Source organism: Thermomyces lanuginosus (assembly GCF_041956635.1).
Source record: "Thermomyces lanuginosus strain ATCC 200065 unplaced genomic scaffold VTN49scaffold_27, whole genome shotgun sequence".
In the NCBI taxonomy this organism is placed as follows: Eukaryota; Fungi; Ascomycota; class Eurotiomycetes; order Eurotiales; family Trichocomaceae; genus Thermomyces; species Thermomyces lanuginosus.
The window spans coordinates 836,718-862,278 of record NW_027192361.1 but is presented as its reverse complement, the minus strand read 5'-3'; the positions used below and the strand labels follow the sequence as shown (position 1 = coordinate 862,278).

The 25,561-nt window shown below is 51.5% G+C and overlaps 10 protein-coding genes across 10 annotated transcripts; 2 read left to right on the top strand and 8 right to left on the bottom strand.

Annotated features, from left to right (window-relative positions):
- Nucleotides 1–158: 158 nt before the first annotated feature.
- VTN49DRAFT_2542 (uncharacterized protein) lies at nt 159–2,107 on the bottom strand (the record flags this gene model as incomplete). Its single annotated transcript, XM_069410279.1, has 5 exons — nt 159–1,287; nt 1,338–1,406; nt 1,461–1,753; nt 1,810–1,917; nt 1,970–2,107. The coding sequence occupies 5 exons, from the start codon at nt 2,105–2,107 to the stop codon at nt 159–161; spliced, it is 1,737 nt and encodes a 578-aa protein (XP_069269100.1).
- A 587-nt stretch (nt 2,108–2,694) lies between these two features.
- VTN49DRAFT_2541 (uncharacterized protein) lies at nt 2,695–4,395 on the bottom strand (the record flags this gene model as incomplete). Its single annotated transcript, XM_069410278.1, has 2 exons — nt 2,695–3,057; nt 3,109–4,395. The coding sequence occupies 2 exons, from the start codon at nt 4,393–4,395 to the stop codon at nt 2,695–2,697; spliced, it is 1,650 nt and encodes a 549-aa protein (XP_069269099.1).
- A 419-nt stretch (nt 4,396–4,814) lies between these two features.
- On the bottom strand, nt 4,815–5,692 carry VTN49DRAFT_2540 (uncharacterized protein; the record flags this gene model as incomplete). Its single annotated transcript, XM_069410277.1, has 2 exons — nt 4,815–5,380; nt 5,434–5,692. 2 exons carry the CDS (start codon nt 5,690–5,692, stop codon nt 4,815–4,817), a joined length of 825 nt encoding a protein of 274 aa, XP_069269098.1.
- A 183-nt stretch (nt 5,693–5,875) lies between these two features.
- Nucleotides 5,876–6,843, bottom strand: VTN49DRAFT_2539 (uncharacterized protein; the record flags this gene model as incomplete). Its single annotated transcript, XM_069410275.1, has 2 exons — nt 5,876–6,766; nt 6,829–6,843. The coding sequence occupies 2 exons, from the start codon at nt 6,841–6,843 to the stop codon at nt 5,876–5,878; spliced, it is 906 nt and encodes a 301-aa protein (XP_069269097.1).
- Nucleotides 6,844–8,558: 1,715 nt separating this feature from the next.
- Nucleotides 8,559–10,120, bottom strand: VTN49DRAFT_2538 (uncharacterized protein; the record flags this gene model as incomplete). The annotated part of the gene is made up of 5 exons (XM_069410274.1): nt 8,559–9,326; nt 9,382–9,591; nt 9,654–9,715; nt 9,764–9,951; nt 10,011–10,120. 5 exons carry the CDS (start codon nt 10,118–10,120, stop codon nt 8,559–8,561), a joined length of 1,338 nt encoding a protein of 445 aa, XP_069269096.1.
- Nucleotides 10,121–12,943: 2,823 nt separating this feature from the next.
- On the top strand, nt 12,944–16,732 carry VTN49DRAFT_2537 (uncharacterized protein; the record flags this gene model as incomplete). The annotated part of the gene is made up of 2 exons (XM_069410273.1): nt 12,944–16,642; nt 16,700–16,732. 2 exons carry the CDS (start codon nt 12,944–12,946, stop codon nt 16,730–16,732), a joined length of 3,732 nt encoding a protein of 1,243 aa, XP_069269095.1.
- A 342-nt stretch (nt 16,733–17,074) lies between these two features.
- Nucleotides 17,075–17,923, top strand: VTN49DRAFT_2536 (uncharacterized protein; the record flags this gene model as incomplete). The annotated part of the gene is made up of 1 exon (XM_069410272.1): nt 17,075–17,923. The coding sequence occupies one exon, from the start codon at nt 17,075–17,077 to the stop codon at nt 17,921–17,923; it is 849 nt and encodes a 282-aa protein (XP_069269094.1).
- A 222-nt stretch (nt 17,924–18,145) lies between these two features.
- On the bottom strand, nt 18,146–20,488 carry VTN49DRAFT_2535 (uncharacterized protein; the record flags this gene model as incomplete). Its single annotated transcript, XM_069410271.1, has 3 exons — nt 18,146–19,827; nt 19,892–20,204; nt 20,258–20,488. The coding sequence occupies 3 exons, from the start codon at nt 20,486–20,488 to the stop codon at nt 18,146–18,148; spliced, it is 2,226 nt and encodes a 741-aa protein (XP_069269093.1).
- Nucleotides 20,489–21,748: 1,260 nt separating this feature from the next.
- VTN49DRAFT_2534 (uncharacterized protein) lies at nt 21,749–22,984 on the bottom strand (the record flags this gene model as incomplete). Its single annotated transcript, XM_069410270.1, has 5 exons — nt 21,749–21,775; nt 21,821–21,897; nt 21,944–22,712; nt 22,769–22,887; nt 22,942–22,984. 5 exons carry the CDS (start codon nt 22,982–22,984, stop codon nt 21,749–21,751), a joined length of 1,035 nt encoding a protein of 344 aa, XP_069269092.1.
- Nucleotides 22,985–23,323: 339 nt separating this feature from the next.
- VTN49DRAFT_2533 (uncharacterized protein) lies at nt 23,324–25,000 on the bottom strand (the record flags this gene model as incomplete). Its single annotated transcript, XM_069410269.1, has 5 exons — nt 23,324–24,142; nt 24,204–24,617; nt 24,671–24,696; nt 24,746–24,868; nt 24,922–25,000. 5 exons carry the CDS (start codon nt 24,998–25,000, stop codon nt 23,324–23,326), a joined length of 1,461 nt encoding a protein of 486 aa, XP_069269091.1.
- Between the last annotated feature and the right edge of the window lie 561 nt (nt 25,001–25,561).

Here is a 25,561-nt window from a genome sequence, read left to right as displayed (position 1 = left end):
TTCGTATGCATTAGTACCTACTCCTACTCTGTTTAGCACAGCGATAAAGTATGATTTCCATATGAGAACTGAACACAATCATGACTCCGAGCCAAAATAATGACGGACAATCGAGCCCATAGCCTCATGCTAACCGCGTGAATTCCCGGATGACCAATTCATGGTAAGTTGCTCAAGTACTCCACGTTATACGTCGGAATAAACTCTTCCTTGATTGAGCGAAGGCTCACGAACCGCGAGAGAAGAGTCGCACTGCCTGCCTTGTCGTTGGTGCCACTGGCGCGTGCGCCACCGAACGGCTGCTGGCCAACAACGGCTCCGGTGCTCTTGCAGTTGATGTAGAAATTACCGGCAGCATTGCGGAGCGCGTCCTCCGCGGTCCGGATTGCCTCGCGATCCTGTGCGAACACCGACCCCGTCAAGCCGTACTCGCTTGTCTGCTCGATGGTAGCACAGATATCAGCCAGGGCATTTGGTGATGCATCGTCGTAAACATGCAGCACAAGGACTGGGCCAAACAACTCCCGGGAAAGAAGAGGATGATTGGGGTTCTTAGTGCGGTAGACGGTGGGTTGGATGTACCAGCCCTTAGACGAGTCATAGGTTCCACCGGCCAGCAACTCGAGCTCAGGGTCCTTATTTGCCTCACTGATGACGGTTGATAGCTTTTCGAAGGCGGCTTCATGAATGACAGGACCGCAGAAGTTGGTGAAGTCTTCGGGATCCCCGACTTTCAGCTTCTTCACCTCCGCAACCAGCTGCTGCTGGAACTCCTCAGCGATCGAGGATGCCACGTATGCGCGCGACGTGGCGCTGCACTTCTGGCCCTGGAATTCAAAAGCGCCACGGATGGTTTGAACGACAGCGTTCCTCACATCGGCACTCTTGTCAATGAGATGGAAATTCTTCCCGCCGGTTTCCCCGACAATGCGCGGATAGTTGCGATATTTGCCTTGAGCAACACCCGTTGCGATTTTGCCATACAGTGAACGGAACACCGTTGTGCTACCGGTGAAGTGGAGAGCCGCAAAGTCCGGATGGTTGAGGACGGTGTCCGTAACCTCTGTAGCGTCTCCAGGGACAAACTGAATAACATCCTTGGGCAAGCCAGCCTCGATCAAGATATTGTGGACCAAGTGTCCAGAAGCCACGGCGAATGGCGATGGCTTCCACACAACCACGTTGCCCATCAGGGCCGGTGCGCCGGCAAGATTGCCACCAATGGCCGTGAAATTGAAAGGACTAACGGCGTAGACAAAGCCCTCCAGTGGACGGTATTCGAGACGACTGAATATCGGTCAGCGATGAACCAATTCAGATGCCCTAGGATTACTCACTTCCAAACGCCAGGCGCATGATGAACCGGTTGTTGCGAATAGAGTTCCTCCGCGTATTTAACGCCAAATCTAAATGTTGGTCAGTAAGCGCACAGCTCAAGATCCCGGGAACAGAAAATATACCGGAAAAAGTCACACAGTTCGGCCGCAGCATCAATCTCTGCTTGCCAGGCATTCTTGCCCTGCCCCACCATTGTCAAAGCCATCAAATCATAGCGGTATTTTGTCGAAATGAGGTCGGCTGCCTTGAGGAAGATGCTCGCTCGATCAGGCCACGGTGTAGCCGCCCAGGATTTCCTTGCCGCGAGAGCGGCCTTGATGGCATCCTCTACATCGCTCTTCGAAGCGTTTGAATATCTTGCAAGGGGTTCGTGCGTTGCTGGATTCGATTGTGTAGAAGTATTAGATTTCAAAACCTAATGCGGATTGTTAGCTTGTGATTTGAATTGATCAAATGCCCCAAGTATCGTACCTCTTTTCCTCCAACGAGTAATGGAATCTCTAATGGCGGAGACCGCTTCACCCTTGAGACAGCTTCTTGAAGAGCTTTGCGGTCTGGTGAACCCGGAGCGTATTGTTTCTGAAGCTACCTGTTAGTACAACAATCGGTAAAACCTGCGGTGGCCACATACGTTGGGTTCATTGTTGATCGTAGGAACCTTGAAGCTACCAAAGGTGGCAATGCCTCGTGCAGGGTGCAAGCTGCGTGCCAGCACTGACGACTTACTCAGGCATCCTGGCCTGGCAGAAAGAGCGAACGACAAGCGCATCTTGGCCTCCAGCAAGCTTTCTCGGTCAATCCAATCCTGTGGATGGGGAGCTGAGCTTGCTTATCAGAAGCTTCAATCAGGTCCCAGCTGGATTCCGATGAAAATAGGTTGGTGGTGAGTAGGTGAACAGCAGCTCGACGCCAGAAAATGAAATGGGCTAAAAGTTACACCTCTACGAAAGATTATTGTGGCGAGCTCTTCCGTGCTGTTCTACCGGTCGCAATGACAGCTGATGTAGGTACACGATCCGGCGAACCGGCCCGGCCGCTTAGAGCCGGAGAGCTTCCCCACCTCGAGATAACGGAGGGTTCTCCTCATGGCATCATAACTGGTAAACGATTCCAGTACAGGAAATTACGATACAAGAACATTGTAAACATACTGTTTAAGCGGCAAACTCGCGTACGATATCTGTACGGAGATTGTTATTACCATACGGGGAGCTGGAGCTTCGGAGTGTCGGGAGTGCCCTCCACAGACCAGCACTACCATTATCGTCTCCTTTCTACTGTTCAGTGCTTGGGACATATCACATCACTCCTCTCTGATTTTATAGATTTCACAGTTCAGAGACTCTATTTACATATCTAGGCAATCCAGAACCATATCCTCTCCAACCAGTTCCTCGGCGCCCTCTCGGGCTCTTCGGCCTCCATGCGATCAATCTCATCAACGTCGGAGATGACATCGATCTCGCTAACCTTGGTCATCCAGGGTGTCCGGAAATAGATCTTATGTCCCAGGTAGAACACCAGGAAAATTGCAATGACAATATAGGACACCAAGAAACCAGACGCGGTGAATTCTCCGGGGAAGAAGATGGTATACCCATTAGTGAGGGTAAGGAGAGAGATGACCAGCATGGTTAGATATGTGAGGTAGGGCTGGAAAGGTGCCCGGAAGCTCAGTCTATCCGTTAGATTATTGTATATCATAGCTCCTCGGAAACGCTGTCATACGGGTCAACGACGTCACAGCAAAAGAAAGCAAGGTAATCATACCAGATACGTAATGAGGATGATAATCCACGCAATGAACCCGCCCACAGTGGTGATATTGGTGAACCAGTAGAACACATCCGCACCGGAGCTGGACACATTGAGATATGCCAAGCAACTGATCGCGAATGTAGTCAGCACAGCCACGTAGGGCACGCCGCGACGATTGCAAAGCGTGAAGATTTTGGGAGCCTGTCCACTTCGGGCGAGCGAGTACAGGACGCGGGAGCCCGCGTACAACCACGAATTGCCCGACGACCAAGCAGAAGTCAGAATCGCAGCATTGATGACATGGTCGAGGCCGCTGATTCCCGCATTATAGATGCCAATCACAAACGGACTAGCGCTTGCATCAGAGCTCCCTTTCTGGACCGAAGAAAGCAACCGGGGATCATTATATGCGACTGTCACGCCGATCACGAGAGACCCGAGAACGTAAAAGGCAATCAGCCGGTAGATAAACCGGCTGGTGGCCTTTGGGATATTGCGCCGCGGAGCCACTGCCTCTCCTGCGGCTGTAGTAATCAGCTCTGGGGAGAAGATGAACGAGAAACCAGATCGGATCAGTGCCGTCCAGAAAGCGAGGAAGCGGCTAGTATCTCTCGAAGATACTAAGTACGGAGCGAATGCACCGGGGGTCTGCCAGTATCGGAAGCCCAGCCGATCATGATTGGGTCCGCCTCCAAAGAACAACACCACGCCCAGAATGATCAAGCCAAGAATGGCGATGATCTTGATAGAGGCGAACCAGAACTCGGCCTCTCCAAAAAGTTGCACAGCAACAATATTGAGGATCAGAATCACTGCGAGGATGATCGTGATCCACACTGCAACGTGCACACTCGTCGTCCAATATTCAATCACCAGATACGCGGCCGTGACTTCGGAAGCGATGAGCATCGAATTGGAATACCAGTAATTGTAGCCGATGGCGAAAGCCAGGCTAGGCTCAGTGAAGCGATTGACGAAGTATGGCACCGACGCACCCTTGACGGGGAGGTATGTACTCATCTCGCCGAGCACGTTCATGATGTCCCAGACCAGGATTGACATAACGATATAGCTCATCAGCAAGGGAGCGGGGCCCACCATTGACAGCACCGCACCCGACCCAACGAACAAGCCCGTGCCAATGCATCCTCCCAGGGCGAGGAATTGAATGTGACGACTGGTCAGACCGCGTCTGGTCTCGGTTCTGCGACTAACCACTTCATTTTCCGCCCCGATCACCTCGTCAGAATCGTTGGTTGAACGGCCGTAAATGGCGCCCTTCTCCACGTCCGATTTCATCTTTGTTGAGCTCGGTCGGATCGATAATCGCTAAACTCCATTGATATTCCAGACAGCAGATATTTTAGAGTGTCAAGAATGGTCAACGAGCTCGTCTCAATGATGAAGAGGCTCGAAACGGCTGACATCGGCGCTCAATACGTAAATACTCGGCTTTTTACACGAGCATCGATAGCCGGGCCGGCGGAACAAAAGGCCCTGAATACGAATTTTGACTGATATGCGCGGCCGCACTGATAATTGCGTTACATTGGTGCTAGCTAGCCAGGCTTGGATTTGGGGTTCTGGGGAAATGAGTCGCAGATCATTCCATACCATGGCGGTCATTGGTTAGCTTATCGAGCTACCCAACCAAGATTCTGATTTGCGCCCTTCTATGATGCCGACGATAAACGAGATTAAGAAAAAAGTACCGACGGTTATAACTGATATCGATCGATCATTCCCTGAACATCCTCCTCATCCAAAGCATTGACCTTATCACGAACAATTCGCTCGATGGCAACATCAATGGGCTCATCGCCGCCCATCAAATCGATCCAGCCATGTGTATCATCTCGAGCTAACACGCGATCGATAACCGTTGCCACGTCCGCACGTGGAACGCCACCAACAGTATGCGTCTTTCCTAGTTGGACTTTCCCAGTCCCGGGCTCATCGGTCAAACTACCCGGTCGGATGCAGATGGACTGAAAATTTTGCGGCAAATGCGATTGCTTCTTCCTCCACTCCGTCCTGGCAACTTGGTACTGATCGGCCTCGATTTTGGCCGCTGCATACGTGGGGATCAATTTGGTGTTGGTATTTACGACGGCGTTCCAGTCGTCATCATTCATCCAGGAAGGCCGATTGCGTCGGCTACCGTTGTACGAAACCATCAAAAATTTGGATATACGTGGGGATGCGAAGGACACGGAGATGAAATGCTTAGCAGCATTCTGGTCGATGGCAATCGTTCGACTAGGACCGCCTTTACCGCCGGCACCTGCAAGCATGGTCAGTTGGAACTCGTTTCGGTGGTATTGTAGAAGCGCATACCTGCAGACCAAACAACGTAGTCAGGATCAACTCGGTCAAGAATCTCCTGGGCCGCGGCGTCGCTTTGGACGTCATCCAGGCTGGACACCAAGACGTCCACCGTTCCCGGATGCTCTTTTTGCTTTAGACTGACGATATCATCCTTGTGATCTGGGTTGCGGATGACGCTTGTTACATTCCAGCCACGAGAGAGCAGAAGCGGAGTAAGCAAGCGCGCGACTTTGCCGTGACCCCCGAGGAGCAACACTCTTGGAGGCATGATGGGATATTCGGCAATTGACGCTGCGATGTCTCTATATGTAATGATCAAATATTCATCTACAGTGCTTGCACAGATTAAGGTGCCAGTTTATATGTCACCTCCCCGCAATTCGATTAACAAAACATGATGACCCCGCAAACAGCATAACTGATGTCATAAGGCGATCTAACTGAACCATTATTAATGGCCAAGATCCAGCAGGATCTCACTATTCCCGGAGTAAATGTCGCCACATTCCTTTTCTGAGAACAGCTGGGACAATTCATCATCCATTGTTCGCGCCAATTGTTCCACAGCTGCGGCGTTCGTGTACGGATAGTCGCTACCGTACAGCAACCGCGAAGCATTCGTCAAACGTAACAGACCATGGATCTGATCAGGGAACGGGAATCCTGCAAGATCAAAGTAGAAGCGCTCGTGGATGAGACTTCGAGCTGTCTCTGCAGTGACGGGATCATCAGCGATATCAGGCATCAGAGCGGCGACCCCAACGACGCGATCTAGGAGAGGCGGAATGGCCGATCCGCAGTGACAGCCGATAAAAGTGATATTCTCACAGCGCTTGGCGGTGCCAGAAAGCAATAGTGTTGTGAACGCGCGTGTGGCATCAAACATAAATTCCAGCATCGGCCGTGGGTATCTCGGGTTGGGGATGACTGGTTCAATGTCACCGTCCTGATTCATCATCATGGTCGACGTCGGATGGAGAAACACGATAGTCTGCTTCTCATTCAGTTTATCCCAGACAGGAGCCATGATCTCGTCGCCAGGGTATACTCCATGGGCATTGGTGAGGATCTGAAAGCCTACCGCTCCGAGTGTATTTCGCGCATAATCAATCTCATCGAGCGCACCATCAATATCCGGGAGCGGCAAAGACGCGAAAAACGAGAACCGATCTGGGTATTGCTTGGAGTACTGGGACAGTTCAATGTTACACTGACGGGTCAACAATCGCGCTTCAGTGGTGTTTTTCGGTGACAGATTCGTTCCTGGGCTGGACATGCTGAGGATGGACTTGGAAATGTTCAATCGATTCATCAGCGCAAGGTGTTCCTCGGGGTCCCATGGCTGTGGTACGATGTTTTTCATGTTAGCAACTCACTTCTCCTCGTCAGGCCCATCAGGCTCACAGGAATTGCCGGCATCCCGTCTGGATGCCCAAAGCCGGCGAGAGGGTTCTGAAGACAGTACTCGCGGTAGATTGGGGAACGGCATGGGTATGGAAGTCGATCCGTTGAAGAGCCATTGTGGCGAACGGGTAAATGTAGCACAACGGCGCAACTCGTCAACGCCGTCGGGCAATATATCTCAAGCAATCCTGAATATGAGAAGATTTACTCAGCCCATAGAATGCTCCGGTGGATGAGAGCCTCATGCCTGCCAAGACTGGGTAATCGATCTTCGATGTGATATATCAGATCCTCGCATTCTCGGAATGTGGAATGCACATAACCCTAATTCAACTGCTAGAACGTCGTGCGTCTCCTCTATCCCGATACCATGCCAGATGACTGTTGAGAGGATCAGGAAGAATCTAGCATTATCATCGGCATATAATCATTGCTTATTCGGAGCGAAATCTGATTATGGATAACCGGAATCTATTCAGTTGTTCAATACGTCTCCATGCGGTTCTGATTACAGTACGGATTATATCTACTAGTGTCTTAACACAAAACCATCGTAATGTTTGACATTCCGGGTACTAATACATAACGGAAAAAGGACAGTCGAATCAAAATTCCAGGAAAGAGCAAACCTCCTTTCAATCATCAATTGTTCCCCAGCCCCGAAATTCAAAAGCAGACGTCGCCGTAATAGAAAGGTATATATAACGTCAGCACCATTCGATCTTCAGGATCAATATCAGGAACCATACGATGGCAGATCTCATTTTTCTGGCTTTCCAAGCTCCGGATGTTGCAAACCGGGTTGTACATCGACCTGATGAGCAGGACCAAGGCCATGATCTGTGTCGGGAACTGAAAGCACACGGTCATGAGCCACGAACGGACCATTCTCGGTGTAGATAATCGTCCCCTTTGGGAAAGGCTGGGTTGGCGGAGGCCTGGGTACGGGTACAGACGGCCCGGTTCCGCTGCCGCCGACCCCTTTCGGTGGCTTCTTGTTGATGCCGGTGATGTCGTACATTCCGCGACCCATGGTGATTGTTTGTAGACGGCCGGGTCCGGCGGTGACTAAAAAAAAAACACACGCTGGCTTGGAGAGAGCTTTGCCAAATTTGAGAAAATGATCACAACGATGATCAAATTGCTCGAAGATAGCGAGATATGACAGATGTTAGACGAACTCATCATGTTGCTCTCAGAACGCTTTTATATCCACGCAAGAAAACATTGGAAACAAGAGACCTGACTGCATTTGCCGTTCAGAAAAAGAAGGCGAGCAGACGAACAGCGGCTGTTCAACGGGAACTTTCGCTTATTTGATTACTGAGCGGCTGTCTCTTTGAGCATTTCTGATAGTGACCTTGTTTCCTACAGGCAATTAAGTTCATTTTCGGTAATACCCATGTGCCATCGTTTCCATTTTGCTGGGTTTGGACGCATATATTGCCTTGTACTTCAACGTTCTTTGAAGAATGTTCAGCTCGGCTTTCATGTGAAGTCTTCTATCAATCATACGTAGTTAATTCTAATCTACGTTGGCGCAAATCCCAGGAAAATGGTTACTGTGCCGCATGATTCACTTCGATCACAGCGGTGCAGGAAAATATTCCAGTAGATGTTGATGTTAGCGGCTCGAATGATACCAGTCAAGGGCCCATGATTGCATAACCAATATCGTAGTCAATCAAAAACGGGTTGATCATTCATTATCTATGAATACAATGGTCTCATTACAATCCTTTGATGCCGCCTTCATAATCGTTCACGTTGTACTCATCTGGATACTTTTCCAGGTGCTTCCTCAAAGCCTCCCGTTGTGCCTGAGCTTCCTCAGTCAGTTCTTCATAGACGTCCGTGAACATATCCTTGAGTGGCGGCTTCTTCTCTCGCTCGGCAGCGTTGAATTCCTTGAGAATAGTGGCTCGAATGTCGCTGCGGGTCTTCTGTTCCAGCTCATCGTTCCAGAGCCCCTTCCTCTCGAGCCACTTGCGCAAGCGAATAATAGGGTTATCGCGGCGCTTCCAGTCCTCAACTTCTACCCGCGCACGGTAGGCAAAGCTATCATCACTAGTGCTGTGATGGGATACGCGATAGCTCATGGCCTCGATGAGGACGGGCCGACCGCCATCAGACAGAGCCATGCGTCGAGCTTCCTTTGTTACTTCGCGCATGGCGAATATGTCATTACCGTCCACGCGGATAGTATCTATGCCATATCCGACACCTCGGCTGGCGATACCGTCACCCCGGTACTGCTCGAGCGTAGGAGTTGAAATGGCGTAGCCATTATTGCGGCAAATAAATACGATGGGGCATGACCGCGTAGCAGCCATGTTCAGAGCAGCGTGGAAATCGCCCTCGCTTGCGGCACCTTCCCCGAAGTAGCAGGCGACAATTCGTTCTGGAAGATTGGGGTTCTGTAGTCGCTGCAGCTTCAGGGCGTATGCCGCACCAGCGGCCTGTGGGATCTGAGTTGCCAAAGGTGATGATATCGTGAACTAGTTTCGGGTTAGCCGAATAGTGACCGACTCTGGGATGCAGAGACAGCCGTACCACACGAGGATGCTTCATCCCATAATGCACGGGCATGTTTCTCCCTCTTCCGCTGTCGTTCTTATTCGCAAAAAGTTGGCTCATGAATTGTTTGAGTGTGAACCCACGCTGCTGTAAAACACCCGCCTCACGGTACTGGCAAAAGACTACGTCGTCATCCGTCAAGGCTGAGGCCGAGCCAACGGCAATACCTTCTTCGCCGGCGTTGACCTATTCCATGATTCCAGCAACTCAGTTAAAGTCCAAACAGATCGACTCGCACAGTCACCCACCATATAGAAGCTCAACCTGCCCTGTCGTTGAGCTTCAAACATAATCATATCCATGATGCTGACTACTCTCCATCAGCTCGGCCCCGCCATGGGAGAAGAGTATTCCAAACCTGTCAACATATTCTTATACCACGTCAAAACTTCCTCATCAGACACATCTGGCGCCCCACGCGTCTTATCAACAATCTCGCCGTCCGAGTCCATGACGCGATAAGTCGGCATGGCCTCGAACGTCGATGGTCGGGAGAAGTTCAGCTGGGAAGTAAACTTGCTATTTACGGCGCCCGGAAATCGAACACTAATTCATTCTGTATGTCAGAGCCACTCAGTTTAGCTGCAAGAATCGATTGAACGTACTGGTCGGCTCCGGGCCGTTGTGAGATGGTGGTGTTCCATCGTACCCCGGACGGGCTGCCGCGAGGCGGCCGAAGGCTTCGCGGAATAGAGCGCCGAATAAAGAACGACATCGTCAGCTGTCGATTAAAAAGGACCTGATGTGTAAACATCAAGTTCATATCGACATCATGATGGGGAACTACATGCAGGATGCCGCTGCGCACCGGATAAGATATCGGCTGGCGTCGGCTAGGAGTACGTCTTCTCCGCGAATTGCCGCTCGGCTGACAGACGCATTCCCCATCTGGTAAGGAATTTGTAAGTGTATCCTAAATAGGTAACTATGTACTAAATTGGTGATTTATGACGTAATATCGTAAAATGTGCAACGGCGTACCGTGCTCCAAAGACGCACGGGTACCGGCATTTGCGGCTGTCCAAATAGCTACAAGAGCAGACGCCTGTGCATATTTGGGTAGGTACTTACGGAGTGCTACTCTAAGTGCAATCCGACGAATACGACATGGTGAAAGCAGCTGCTGTATGTTCGAAACAACGTGCACATGTTGGTTTCAGAATTTGGCTGTGGTTTCGAGCGTGAATACTTCCGTGTGCGGAAACTTCCTGCGACAGTCACTCATCAGCTCGAAAGTTCACGGCATCAGGAACAGTATCGTCAATGGCTCAGTGCTTTCCGGAGACCCGGAGAAGAAAACGAAGATATCCGGCGTTTGAAGCCCTTGGAATTGTCGAATAAGTAACTAGAGGTACGAAGGTACCGTTACATCTAGATTGCACGGCTCGATAAACGACCTATTTCCCACTCATCTATATCCTTGACAACCACGTGGATGAGGATCGATCTGACGTGACTAAGCAAAAGCACGGGACACCCGCAATCCGCTCACCGACCCGCGGTGCCCCCCTTATCCTCCGCGCGGAGAGCCGATGGCGGATGAACCGGTGCACGGCCGGACAGGTTGGCAAGGGCGCCGGCCGACGGACGGACGGAGAAATGGACACTTGGTCGCATGCTGTTTTACTAAATTTGTCCCCGGCAAAAGCCTCTCTGAAGCGCCGGGCTAATTTGTATGTAGGCGTTTCTCTTGGGATATGAATCCTATATATGAATCTTCTGATGAAATGCATTGATTGCCCTCAATTAAAGTCAAGAACATGATTGCTCCCATAGGGCCCGGAGCTCCAGCCGTTTAACCGGACCTTCGGAAGAGAGTTCGGTCCATGAACCTGATCGCCAAGGTGGTAGTCAAATATAGTAGGCGGTCAAGTTTAGTGCAACATTTGCACAATTTAATTGGTCAATTTCAGCAATAGCCAAGATTAAATACAATTGAATTAGGAAAAGCTTGATCCATAGCAATCCATTAAACTTCGGGCCAAGGCTTGCCACCATGCAGCAGAGCGATGCCATTGGCGCGTGGGAATTTGGCCTCTTCATGTCTCAAATCTCAGTTGAGGGCTTGACTGAGGAGTGGCTGAAGTGCATAAAGTTACCTACTTCCATATAGGGTAATCATTATTCGTTTATCAATCCACGCAATTCAGAGCGGACAGTGTGAGCTCATCGGAGCAGCTCTAGCAGCAATCAACTCTTTGTGTTCAAAGCACCTTAATTTTGCTCTTTACAATGAAAATCCCAACGCCGTTGACGCATGACGGCAGTTCATGAGCTCATCACAACAACGAGTTGAATATTTTGTCGCTCCCGATTGGATGCTGTTCGGTTTAAACTCTGCTCTAAAGGATTTAAAGGTATCAACGGAGGAGCTAAAGAGCCTTTAACACCAACAAAGACCAAAGATCAGAGCTCAGGCGGAGACTGGCCAATGCCCTGCACGCTAGAAGCCACCCAGGCCCCATCGGTGCCTTGGCCGGAGAAAGCAACGTTGACAACAGCCACCCCAAAACAGCAAAAAGAGGAGAATTGGGGTCCTTGTGGATAGTAATTTCTGGGGGCAGAAGGCCAAGAACAACATGACAGTCTCCCACTCCACTCCAACAGATACATAACATTTTCCGGTGGACAAGAGTCAAAGAAACATTTTGCTTCCATTCTCTTAAATATGGTTCGCATTGTGACCGGTCGGTTGGATAAAATCGCTCCGTCGGAGGGTAGAATGATGGATTGATGGTCAGATCAGCGGCGGCCAGCTTGTGTGGCGTCAACAAACAATGAATCGATGATATAACAATTCCTTTGTGTAGTCGACAAGGTAGTGGACATCATACCCTTTACCTGGGTCAGATGGAGAAGCTTGTCCCGGACTGGTGTGTTGGAGTGGCCGCGCTAAGAGTTCCCCTGTCGTTTTACTCCGGCTACTTGTAGTTTACCACTACTAGAACGAGGATGTGCTGAAGGAGCTGAACCAGAAGGGCAGGAAAGAGAATGACTAGTAACTAAATTAATATGGATTTCGGCCTCTCAGGGGTCCGTGATTATCCCCTGATAATGATCTCAGCCACGAGATGCGACGCAGACAAATATGGGATGACGATGAGAATTTTGTCCTTTCTTTGGCACAGAGAGTGTGATCTTCTGCACACCAAGTAAGATCAATTGAGAGATAATGATTCTTTGAGAGTCTGGGGATCGTCGGAAACTTTTTAGGGTTGACTTCGGGGTCAAAAAGAAAAACGCCCCCAATTCGCGGGCTTGGTGCAGACCGTTCGCGCCTATACGAATGGGGCCAAAACCGTTGAACGCACTGCTCCGACCGCATCACCTGCGTCTCTTTACTTCGCTTCGGTCTCCGATAATTATCGCCTACAGTTCCCAAACTGCTCGATTTTCTTTCTTGCACTGACTTCGCCCTATGTGCTGTACATGGCCATGACCATGCACGGTCAGCATTGACAAGGGCAGAATCCGTTGTCTGTTCGAACCCTAAATAACTTGCTGCTGCTGTGTTATTCGTCGGGAGACAACGGCCATCATGACTGACGCCCGCCATTCCAGATCCGGCTCCAGAAGTTCATTCCAAGTCATGTCGAGCTTGACAGCCATGTTTCCGAAGGGGAGGTCCAAAAAACATGTCGGCAAGGTCACTGTTGTCGGAACGTTGGACGATGTCAACATGCCTACCGCTGATAACTCCATTCGAGCTTCACTGCTCAACCACAGCGCCCTTCGGAAACGAAAATTGGGAATTCCCAGCAATCCTTTCACTGATCGGTTTTCCATGTCCGAAACCGCTCTCGATCGCTTGGTGAATAAGAAGGAGAAAACGTTGAAGCATGGACATGAGGTCAAGCACGCGAATGGGGCCTTGTCCGAGCAGGAGCAGAGGGACGACACCTCCTCCGACTCTGATTCCGGCCGCGAGCAGGACCAGGAACAGGAGCAGGGACATCAAGAACAAGGACAGACAACGGGGCCGGTCCGGCGGTCTCACTTGAGCGAGGATTTGTCCAATTTGCGTGCTTCCTTGAGCGATGAGCAACCCGCACAGCACCATGCAACGGACAGCGTAGATAGCGGGAAATTGACAGAGCCCGGGCTCACCACATCAACGTCGTCGTCGTCTGCCGATGACATCAACGAGGAAGTCTGGGATCAAAGATCGTCTTGCTACACCCACTCTTCGTCCTCATCGCGATCTAGTCTGTGTTCACGAGACGCTGCCGACGAGCCGCCATCGCCAGACAAGGCCAGTTCAAATTTCTACTCCATTGTTGACCCAGTGGAAGCCGGTGTGTTTGATGACGCCGATGGAAGCGCCAGCGTGCATTCGTCGCCTAGGCGCGCACAGCAACGAAGTTCGCCGATTACAACCAAGCCTCTGCCTTCGGTCCCGTTGCTGGATTCGGTTTACGTTCCATCCGTGCGAGACCTGTCGCCCACGCGAATCGTCGACGGCATGATCTCAAAATTCAATGTCAACAACAAGGACGATGCTAGTTCGCAGGTCACGATGTGGCCTTCAACGGAGCCTGGGTTGACCCTGTCTAAGGCGACCGAGGAAATTATGGACAAGCTAGACATGATGTCCAACGAGGCTAAAAGGTCACCATCAAAGCGACGGCCGTCAACGCGACGGCCGTCGTCGCGTCGTGGCGATACACAACAGCGAGATACGGTTCCGGCCTTGGAACTCAAAAAGAAGAAATCAACCAAACAGCAGTCATCGGGGACGTCTCGCTCGCCGACATCCGCATCGAAAAACACCAAGCAGTCGACCAACAAGCAGCAACAGCAGCGCACCCCCACACTCAAGCGGACTGATCAGTCCCAGTCCAAGTCGAACAAGCCGAACCCCGGCAACACGTCGCCCGTCCAGAAGCAGCAGTCGGAGTCTGATATTCAGGCCCCGCCCCAGAAGCAATCCACGGCAGACACCAAATCACAGTCAAATTCTCAGAAGCAATCGACAATGGATAGACCCATGTCTCCCATGCACAAGAATACAACAACAGATACAATGACGCCTCTCCACAAGCAGTCAACAGCAAACACCATGCCAGCGCTACGACACCAGTCGGTCTCTAGTACGATGCCTACTCTACAAAAACATTCCAGCGCCAATACGATGCCCGCTCTTCTGAAGCAACCCACGCCCGCAGCGTCGGCGAAGGGCAGTACGCGAAAGATTGGCTTCCGTTTTCTCACCCGAAAAAAGCACCGGTCGACTACAAAGATCGACGAGGCAAAACAGGCCGAGGATCGCGAAAATCTGGCGCGAAACCTTGAGCGCTATCTTAGCGCGGAGATTTCGCGGGCACTGCGAGAGGACGACGACGAGGATGAGACAAAGGACAAAGAGCAGGATGAGTGGGCCACGCTGTATCCACTGAAAGCGGCCAGCCGGCTGGGCATTCCTTTGATGACCACCGGCCGCATTCCTACGATAAACAATGAACGCTTGACGCAGATCCGCCCTCCTTCGCCGCCGGCGCAGGTCCAGACCCAAAATAATGAACTACGCAGGGATAGTGCACCCTCATCACCAAAGCCGGCGGACAATGCCGGCGTGGTCACCTCCCCCACTCTGCCGTCAAACACTCATTCTACGGACGATGGCCACGAATCCGATCGTCGATCGATTGATGGCGAGAAGATCGTGATTGGATTTCACACCACGGCGGAGTCGCAGGAAGAAGTCGCCGACGACTCGACTAACATCAAGACGGCCACGACGCTGCCTTCTCATCCGAGCGAGGAGACCGAGAAGCCAAAGACTCTAGAAAGTCCGGAAGCATCAATGGAGCCACAGCGACATGTCGAACTCTACGAGCTTGATGGCAGCGGAAAAATGGCTGAGACGGACGAACCCCAGCCGGAGCAGCCCGTGAGGATTCCAATGCCAAAGGACGTCACCGATGATGTGCTGTTGGCCTTGCTGGAGCGCGCGAATACTCTTGACGATCTATTCAATCTGGCCCTGATTAACCGGCAAACATATCGGCTGTTCAAGGCCCACGAGCTGCGGTTGATGAAGAATGCCATGTTTTGCATGAGCCCGGCGGCCTGGGAATTGCGCGAAATGAGCCCGCCCTGGCCCAACGAGTGGCGCCATATCACCGAGCCGGACGCCCCGGTACCAGAATACACTCCTGAGTCCTACTTGCGACATCATGCACGCGACATCTTCACACTGGTCAAGCTCAAGTCGTTGATTCTCACCCGGTGTTCGTCATTTATCCGGCCGGAGACGATTCGCGGCCTTGCCGGCACGGACGAGAAACGCGCCGCCGAGATCGATGAGGCACTCTGGCGCATCTGGACTTTCTGCCGCATCTTTGGCTGCGGAAAGAATCGCGAGGCTAACCTGGACGGACAGACTGATTGGCTCAACGGCGGTCCTTTGGCAGCCAAGCAGAAATCAGGGGCGACGGTGCTGATCACGGAGCCATTTTTCAGCATGAACAATGTTCTGTTCGATCCGCCGCCGGGTTTCGGCAAGGGCAATGGCTCCGGTCTGACCCCGAGCCAATTGTACGATATGACAGAGATTTGGAACTGCTTCGGGGCGCTACTGCAACCAGTACTCGGCGAATGCGCCGAAGCGCGCGCCGTGGGTATCTTCGATGTACTAGACGTCGAGGAAGGAGATACGGACAAGGAGTCAGTCCTCCTGGAAGAATGGATGTACTACGTCTTGTCTCTGGGACCATCGGCCCTGATCAGCATGATCTCCATGTGCCCCACAGATACGCCCAAGTCGATGTTCGCCAAGGCGCAGAAGATGGGACTCACGCAATGGGAACCCCTGGAGTTTGGAGCGAGCCGGTCATCGTTCCTCCGCGACGCCGTGTCGCGCGTCTACCAGTCGCGATTCACCAACCTATCGACCGAGTCCGGGCGTAGCAGCGCCACTGGCCGCCGAACCGGCAACACGTCCCTTGATCTGAACGAAAGCGCACGATCGTCGCAGGAGACGCTCTCGCAGCAACAGCAGCCGCCGCTGGAGCCGGAGTTCATTGACCCTGTCGACAAGGCGATGCACCGTCTCGTGCACGAGCTGGGATTTTCCGAGCAAGATGCCAAATGGGCACTGAAGATCACGGACATGGGCGACACGATCAACCCCACAGCGGCGGAGCGGCTGCTAATCAGCCGGCGAAAGAAGCAGCGCGAGGAGCAGAGACGTACTAATTCGCCGATCCCGGGGCGTAGCAGTCCAGCCGACTTGAATGTGAGCACTTCGGCATCACAGCCTCTTTTGGTTGACCCGCACGCTAATTCTCCGCAGCGTGCTGCATCGGTGGGATGGAGATGGGCATAAGAAGGCGTTTTTTCCTTTGTCTTGGATGCATCATCATCGTCATCATCATCATCCTCATCCTTTTTCTTGTTGTATATATTTCTGCATTGCATGCATATTACGGTACTATCTAATCATTCACTCTGGCTCTGGGTTGTGATATAGGAAGGGTCTGGATATCAAATGTGATGGTTTTGTCGCATCTTGCACTCATTCGCGAGAACATGCCAGTAGCGATGTCAAGGGCATTCGAGTAAAGGTGACTCCAGCTAGACTACACTAAAACGCGTTCTCTTTCAATCCTTGGATCCCCATCCAAGCGCACACGCCCATCTCTAGCGACAATCATAACGACATCCGCAAATGCCCTATCTCGAAATCGCCTGCTTTGGCGCGCGCTCCGCCATTATCGCCGCCGACAATAATGCTGACCGCATTGAGCTCTGTGCCGAAGACTCGCAAGCCGCCGGCGGCACGACACCGTCCATAACGACCTTTGATCAAGTCATCGCCCATCTGACTACGACTACATCTAACAATACGTCGTCCGATGGCAAGTCTTCACGAACAATCAATATCCGGATAATGATCCGACCGCGCGGAGGCGACTTCGTCTACACCGATCCAGAGTTCCAGACCATGCTCGATTCGATCGAGACATTCAAATCACGCTTCGATGCCCTACGAACACATCCTATTCTCGAGGGAATTACCGTTCATGGAGGATTCGTCTTTGGCATCCTCACTCCAGACGGCGCTGAAATCGATGTGCCACGATGCACACAGCTTGTAGAAGCGGCCGCCCCTTATCCGTGCACCTTTCACCGAGCGTTCGACCAACTTCTCTCTCTGCGGCCCATTAAAAACGACGCTCGGGCCATCGACGACGTTGCTACGGCAGGATTCGTGGGGATTCTAACATCTGGTACAATCGGCGGCGGTGGCGCGATGGAAGGACGGGGCCGAATCGCGGGGTTGGTGAAGGCGACAGTGGCGGATGATGGGTCGGCTCCATCTGTGCGGGGGCGCAAGCGGATTGAGATTATTGTTGGGGGCGGCGTGCGGTCGGCGAATGCACGGTTATTGCTCGACGCCACGGGCGCAAAGTGGTTGCATTCAAGTGCGATTGTTGATGGGAAGAGCGGGGTTGCGGATCCAGATGAAATTGGGGCGTTGAAGAAGGAGATGATAGGTGTGACAGATTACGAGTAGTTGGTGTTGTGATGGATCGGGCAGATGATGACAGTTGACAAGAACGCCACATCCGAGTCGTGCCTTAGTAGTCGTCTACGATGCAAGGTACCGAGGGGCGGAACATAATCGGCGTCATGACCTCGAGCACAAATTACTTATTATGAACTACCTGATTCCTGGACTAGACAACTATTTCGACCATAGTACGGAGGAGTCATGAAGATAAAAAGGAAAACCTGCCTAGAATGGCACCACCTTTGCCAGGCCGTCCAATTCCCGCTTGTAATTGCGATGTTGCGCAATCTCGTAGAAGAATTTTCCAACAAAATCCTTGGCCTCCTTGACCAACTTGATGGTTTCCTTGAAGCTTTCCGGTTTGAGATCCGTGCGCGCCGTCACCACGCCGTAGGACTCCATAACCTCATTATCCTGCGAGAAGTACAGCTGTGTGACGTCACTGAGCACCGAACGCACCAAGTCGACAGCCTCGCCCGTAGCGCCAATCGCTTTGAGATGGCCGAAGCTTTCTGCGATCCAGTACCGGACCTGGTTGTTCTGCTTCAGAATCTGGATATGCGATCCACCGGGAATGAATGTCGCGTCGAACATGGTTGAGCGTTGTCCATCAAAGTGGTGCGCTGGAACCGTCCCCTTGGAATGCTCCTTCGCGCCCTCCGGAAGGATGGGCTGGCGTTTGGTGCCGATGACAAACGGCAACGCGCCCGCCGCCTTGATCGCGCCGCAGAGTCCATTGAATGCCACGGGATCGTAGCCGTCACCGATAAGAATCGCAATCCGGCGAGACTCAATGGTCGGCTCCTTCGGCAAAAAGTCGATCTGCGACAGGCCGCGGGATTTGCGACCGTGATTTGGGCGACCTGCGCTCTGCGGCGTGGGCGCACCGACCATGACCGCCACGCACTGAGCCAACGCAAGGTCAATATCGGCAATGCGAGAGACCATGCGCTCGTACACGACGGGGTCATCGCAGTGATCGAGCTCGAAGCTGAATGCCTTGGCGACGTGCTCCTTCTCGTAGTCGGTCAACGAGTTGTAGAACAGCTGCGCCTGGCTGAAATGTTCACGGAACTTGGGTCCCAGCGCGCGCTTCTTGTAGCCCTGGACCTTTGACGGATAGCTCACGTAGCCGCCGTCTTCGGGTTTGGTCGGCGGAACAGCGTCGAATCGGTTCGGCCAGTAGTTGACGGTGCCTTTGGTGATGCGGTGTCGCATGGCGCCGTCGCGGTTGTGGTTCATGACCGGGCAGACGGGTCGGTTGATCGGAAGCTCCTCCCAGTTGATTCCTAGACGGGAAATTTGTGTGTCGAAGTAGGAGAAATTGCGCCCTTGCAGGAGGGGGTCATCGGAGAAATCAATACCTGGAACGACATGGCTGGTGCAGAAAGCAACCTGCTCTGTCTGAGGGAAAAACTCATCGACGTTCCGGTTGAGCTCTAGCTCGCCAATAATGCGCATCGGAACCAGCTCTTCTGGCCAAACCTTCGTGGCATCGAAGATATCGAATTCGAAATCATCCTGCTTTTCCTCGGGGATCAGCTGGATACCGAGATCCCACTTGGGATAGGCCTTGTTATCAATGGCCTCCATGAGATCCTTGCGATGGAAGTCGGGATCCTGCCCGGCCAACTTCAAGGCCTCGTCCCAGACGAGAGAGTGTACTCCCAAGTGCGGAATCCAGTGGAACTTGACAAAGTGCCGTTTGGCTTCTTTGTTGATCAGACTGAACGTGTTGACGCCAAAACCCTGCATCATCCGGTACGAGCGAGGGATTGCGCGGTCGGACATGGCCCACATGAACATATGCGTTGACTCAGTATGAAGATATTCGAAATCCCAGAAGTTGTTGTGAGCGGTCTGCGCTTGGGGGACTTCATTGTGAGGTTCAGGCTTGACGGCATGCACTGAAGTCGACAATCAGAATTTCCGCTGAAACACATCAATATTAGGGGTTGACCAAATACGTACCGAAATCTGGAAACTTCATCGCATCCTGAATGAAGAAAACAGGAATATTATTCCCAACCAAATCCCAGATCCCTTCGTCGGTGTAGAACTTGGTCGCAAACCCGCGGACATCGCGCACTGTGTCTGCACTGCCCCGACTGCCTTGTACAGTCGAGAAGCGAACAAACACTGGGGTAATCCGTGACGTGTCCGTGAGTACACCGGCATAGGTCACATCCTCGGCGCTTTCCTTCAACCGGAAGTGACCAAATGCACCCGTTCCACGGGCATGGACAACGCGCTCGGGAATGCGCTCGTGGTCGAATCGATGGATCTAACAAACAAATGTCAATAGTTAATGTTGGGATAAGAAAGCGAAAGTCGAACCTTTTCTCGCGCAAATTGGTCCTCCAATACACTCGGTCCACCTCGATCATCCGAGACCACTTTGAGCCAGTGATCAGTGTTGCTGATCGGAACACCATGGTCGCTGGTGAATTTGGTCTTCTCATGGACGTCGCCAGTGTCCCTGGCAAGATCACTGATTTTCTTGTTTGACACAGCGGACCTGACGGCTCCTTGGACCTTGGTCAAGCCTTCCGTTACCGAAGTGGTCATTCTTTCAGTTGCTTGAGATTCCATTCAGACTGAAAGAAACGCAATGTTGCTCAATAAGCATCAATATACCAATTGATGGAATATTTTCATATATGACACTGATCAGGCCATGTTAATATGTTAGGGTGGTGCTAGTCACGCAAGGAAGTGACATTGTTTGCTGGACGTAACAATGACGTCTGACCACAACGTCACTTTGACAGGTTAGACATTCTTTTCGCGAAGGAAAAGTATTAGGCAATCATCTGGCAGAATGCGAGCACTGGATCATTAGCCGGCCAGTCATTCTGGGTTTTGAGCGTTGTCATTTTCCAAAAACCAGGTCGACTTGGAAACTGTTCCCGTGGACGAACCGGATATTGAGCTTGTGATGTCGCGCTATCGCAGGGATTAGCCGAGTAGATCGAGGAGCTGGACCGCCCGGAATCAAACTTGTCCTCTCGAATTGATGAAATAGCTGCTTTTCTTTCGAATTTAGGTTCTACTTCCGAGACAGGTTGAGAGCATTGGACGTAATTTATGGTTAGCCTCCTCAGGGTCTCAAAAAGCAGCAATTACTTCGCAGCGGTCCGGACGTTGGGAACTGCCGAAGAGCAATACCGATCAACATTCAGCAAAAACAAGTATCGACTCTTGGTATGGTTCAGTGAGCTAAGTTTGGTAACTGATCGAGAATTCACACGATATAGCCCTGTTTGATCTGCACGATTGGGTTGATACATACATGAAGATTAAGCCGCGAAATGGCGAAGCTTGTAATCCACACTGACTGGCTGGAAGACGAAGAATATCAAACTTGTAATAGACATGCTCGATGAGTTCTTACCATTAATCGCTAGGATGGCTATCTCATCAAGGGCTTCATTCAACATCTAATGTTAACCATTATGCATGGTAACATATATTCTTATGGTCTTCAAACAGATTTTCGCCGTCATTAGGGTTCGCAGCCCCTGATTAATCAGTCAGTCAGTCAGTAAGGGTGACCCGTTTTTAGGTCAACATCTCGACCCAGACCCCTCTAGGTTAGGGCCATGGTACAGGTCACCGCTTCCAGGTCAACGTAAGTTTGACATGTGCGTGTTGTATGCCACCGACCAAACAACTCCTCCGAGTCTTGATACTGGAGTTGTACCTTCACCGGTGTGAGCAAGCGAAGTGAGTTTGTACGCAGGGCTGGACTGCCTGGGCGCTGAAGTAACCAGAGTGCTGCCCGGTTGAAGAAGTAGCTTGCTTGGAGAGGACAGAAACCAAGTCCACTCATGGCGCATATGAATTGATGTAATACTGATTCGTTAGAAGGTGAAACAGATATTGCGGGAAGTCACCTACTGTCAGACACGATTCGTCCCCTGCCCATTCTCCTCGGAGATAAACATAAAGGATGAGGGCAGTTTCATGTAAAAAGCCTGTTCGACGTCAAGCGTTGAACTTCACATGAAGGACCGTACCTACATGCAACTACTTTCGGACTCAGCCGACCAACGCTAAGGACCCGGCTCCAGTCTTTTCCGTCAATGCGGACCTTTGCCCAACCCGCTTCATTGTCTCCATTGGATTCAGCACCTAACGCCCTCATTCTTTCACTTGGCAGCTGGGCAATTTCCGAGGGCGACATCTGATCCAAGTCAAGTGGCGGGTTGACCAGCCCAGTCCAAACGCTGGAAATGCGCAATGAGTCTGCCGAAATACCCAGTTTCAATGAGCCATGCATGTTGGCGCTTAGCTCCAGTTTGGGTCCCGACCCTGACATTCCTCCACTTGACTTGAGGTTGTTCGCGGCCAGCCTGGTGAAGCGATCGGATATGGCTTTCAGCTGCGCCAGGCTTGGAAGGATAATATGCACATCAGGATCTCGACATCGCGGCTCATGCAGCCCTTCAACCGCCGATTGATGCAACACTTTGACCGGAACCTCTTGTGTGACTACAATCTCTCGCTCGCGCGGACCTCCTGCCGGCCGCTGCTGCGGACGAGGCTCATCTTCCTGACCTTCTTGTGCATCGCCGCTTTCGACAGATAGAGGATTCTGTCCTGGTGTCCATTTGCTTGTGACAATGGTCAACGCAAGAAGAGGAACGCCAGCCTTCGTGGTCAATCGCAATTGGGCAGAAGTAGCCCCGTTCGCAGAACGGAGAGCACGAGACAGTGCGCCGATCGGTACCTCCAGATTGATCACCCCAGTAGCAGACTGCAGTATGTAGCTATCGTCGAAAATCGCATCCTGCAGTTGAGGGACCATGAGTGAGCATTCCCTTTGCAGCGGGTTGAGAGCCATACAATTGGCAGCTGCGCCCACACCTGCGTTCCCCGATCTGGGATTATCGTAAAGCGAACGATCTCATCCTCCAGTCTCATCCAACATATCTTCCCCAGCGACGCGAGTGACGCAGTGAGCTCTGCGAAGTGTGACTACCTCATGCACCTAATGTAGAAGTGACAAGGCTACCTACTGGCGAAGACGCCAACATTGGATATCTGGCTCCTGAACCTCATGTCACCGTCCCTCAAGTCGATCAAAATGAATAGTTTCCCCTATTCTCAAGTCGCGAATCCGATGCCGAGCGCGTTGCGCCGCCTGCGCGTCTTCAATCTCGGATTCCGTTCACTGGCAGTAGACTAAACCTGATAAAGTTAGCAACAAAATTATCGTATTCATGACATCCAAACTAGCGTTAAATAGGTTAACCTAGTTCAAATCGGCCAATGATATGCTTCGTAAGGGAACCGCTGAGTTATCTCATCGGCCTGCTGATGCCTAAGGAATCTATCTACAAGAGCTCCCGACACCATCTCGACAAACGGTGCAGAGGCCAATTGTTCAGCCACAGTTGTCTACTGTGATCTCCGCAGTGCCAGAGCTGCAATAAGTGCTGCTCCTACGCCGGAACCATCCTGAGCAGACACCAGCGTGATACGTTGCGGATCCTCTTCGGGCCAGTCCATGATTTCCTTCAGCGCTTGAGCAGCCCTTTCCTGAAAATGCGCATAGCAATGAAAGACGGAACCATCAACTCCCACATGGCATCTTTCCAAACCTTGTTTGCGAGCAACTGCGGCAATTCCACATGCGTATAACCGTGCCGCTCGAGTGGCTATCAATTTGGTCAGGAAACGGATCACCTCGAGCTCATAAAGCTCTGGCTCAAAGCCGAAAAGTCTCTTGCATTCCTCTGCGATTCCAGCCATGGATTTTGTATTATTTTGCTCCACCGTTGACATGAACGCACTGTCAAGGCCAGATTTCTCCTGGACAGCCGTTATGTCTCGGCCTCGGAACAATAGTCCGCGATGATGGAGCTCCAGAAAGACACAACGTAGCAATTCTCCGACATAGAGACCCGCAACCATCTTCTCGTACAGCTGTTGGCCCGGGCGCGCTGACTCCTGATCTATCTGATCGTCAAACCGGGTGCGAGGCAGGACTTTCTTGTCGTTGTCGAATGCTCCATACTCGGTATTGATAGCAATCTCGGTGTCATCAGGGAGATTATGGCTTCTGATCTTTGGAATTGCTTTGAATCTCTCCATGTATGCTGCGTTCACGCCGGTGCTGAATATGCTCCCAATCTTGATCTCTGGATCCTGATATGCCGACGCTATCAATGTTCCGGTTGTGTCATTGACCACCGCCACAATTTCCACTGGAACATTCTAAAAGGGACTATCAGCGTTTCTTTTCAACGTTGATTAAGTGCCCGGAGCGCTAGCTGACCTTCTCTGCGAACGCTTTCTCCAGTTGAGGCACGACATCATGTCCCTCGACACCGTCGACGTCGAAGCCTTTAGTCCAACGTTGCAGGATCCCTGATCGAATATTCGCCTGTGTTACGGGGAAAGAGAAGGTAAATGATAGTGGAAGTTTCTCCTTCTTCCCGGGATGGACAAGGTTGTTTTCTCGAAGGAACTTGCCCGTACAGTCCGCCACGAACCCCCACAGCTGCTCTGCCGTGCCGCTTTTCAACCCGTCGGGCAAAGGGCACTTGTCCTGCAAGATCTTATACTCGCCTCGGCGATTCGTCAGGACGACGTAGCAGACGCGAAGATTTGTGCCTCCCATGTCCAGTGTCACATATTCTCCTTCTTCATTGCCAGTCGGAAACCCAAACACCCAGGTTACGTTCATCGGCTGTGGCTTGATCAGTTGACTTGTTCTTAGAGCAGAAAGCGTCACTGACTCACAATGTTGGCCCCTTCACCGGTAAGTCCTGTGCCTTGATTAGCGATTTTACCATGAAGCGCCAGTATGAGGATTACCCTTCTCTAACTCCTCGACAAAATGGTCTGTTATCGAGTTGAGTTTGGCAGAAGAAATAGTGAATATATTTTCGAGTTCCTGAACTGCTGCTGAAAGATCCGATGGTACGTCGGACATAGCCTCTGCTCTGAATTAGCTATATGTACAATTCTTCCCCAGAAATTATCAGACGAACCCAAGGTTGGCTTCTTTGTTGCTGTGGTATGCGGACTGTATGTGCCGTCCGCCTCCCCTTTGTGCATTTTCTCAAACATGTTGGCGGAAGTTTCCGGCTGCATGAGATATTATTTCGTTCTATACTGTCAGGACCACGCAGCAACTGGCGCTGGCTTGAAAACGGCCATGTAATGCATTGGCATATTATACGAGCATGCATGGCAAGCTCTTGGAGGATTGACCTCTCTACATACGTCATAGCCCTATCACTCTCCATATGCCAACCCTGTGCCATGATTTTCCTACAGGTTTCAAATAGTGGCACATTGGAAAACCTCATCGAGCTTCTATGCCTTCGATATGGCATTGTCTCGACAGACGGACGGACCATAGATTATACCATGTCCCATCGATCACTCTGCAGTCCTCCCTTGTTTCCACTTCCGCAACATGGGAAGAATCGTTCTGGGACGTTAGGAAGCTACAACCTCTATTTGATCCTCGTCGGCCAAGCTTCATGCTCAACTCTATAACTATCCAAGTTCAGGTAATGCCTGTCGGGGGGAAGACCCCTGAGTACTAACTTTAAAAGCCTTATCCGTCTTCCTATATTCACTCCTTACACGTGAGAGGACTTAAGCCCTAAAGTGCCCTGAACG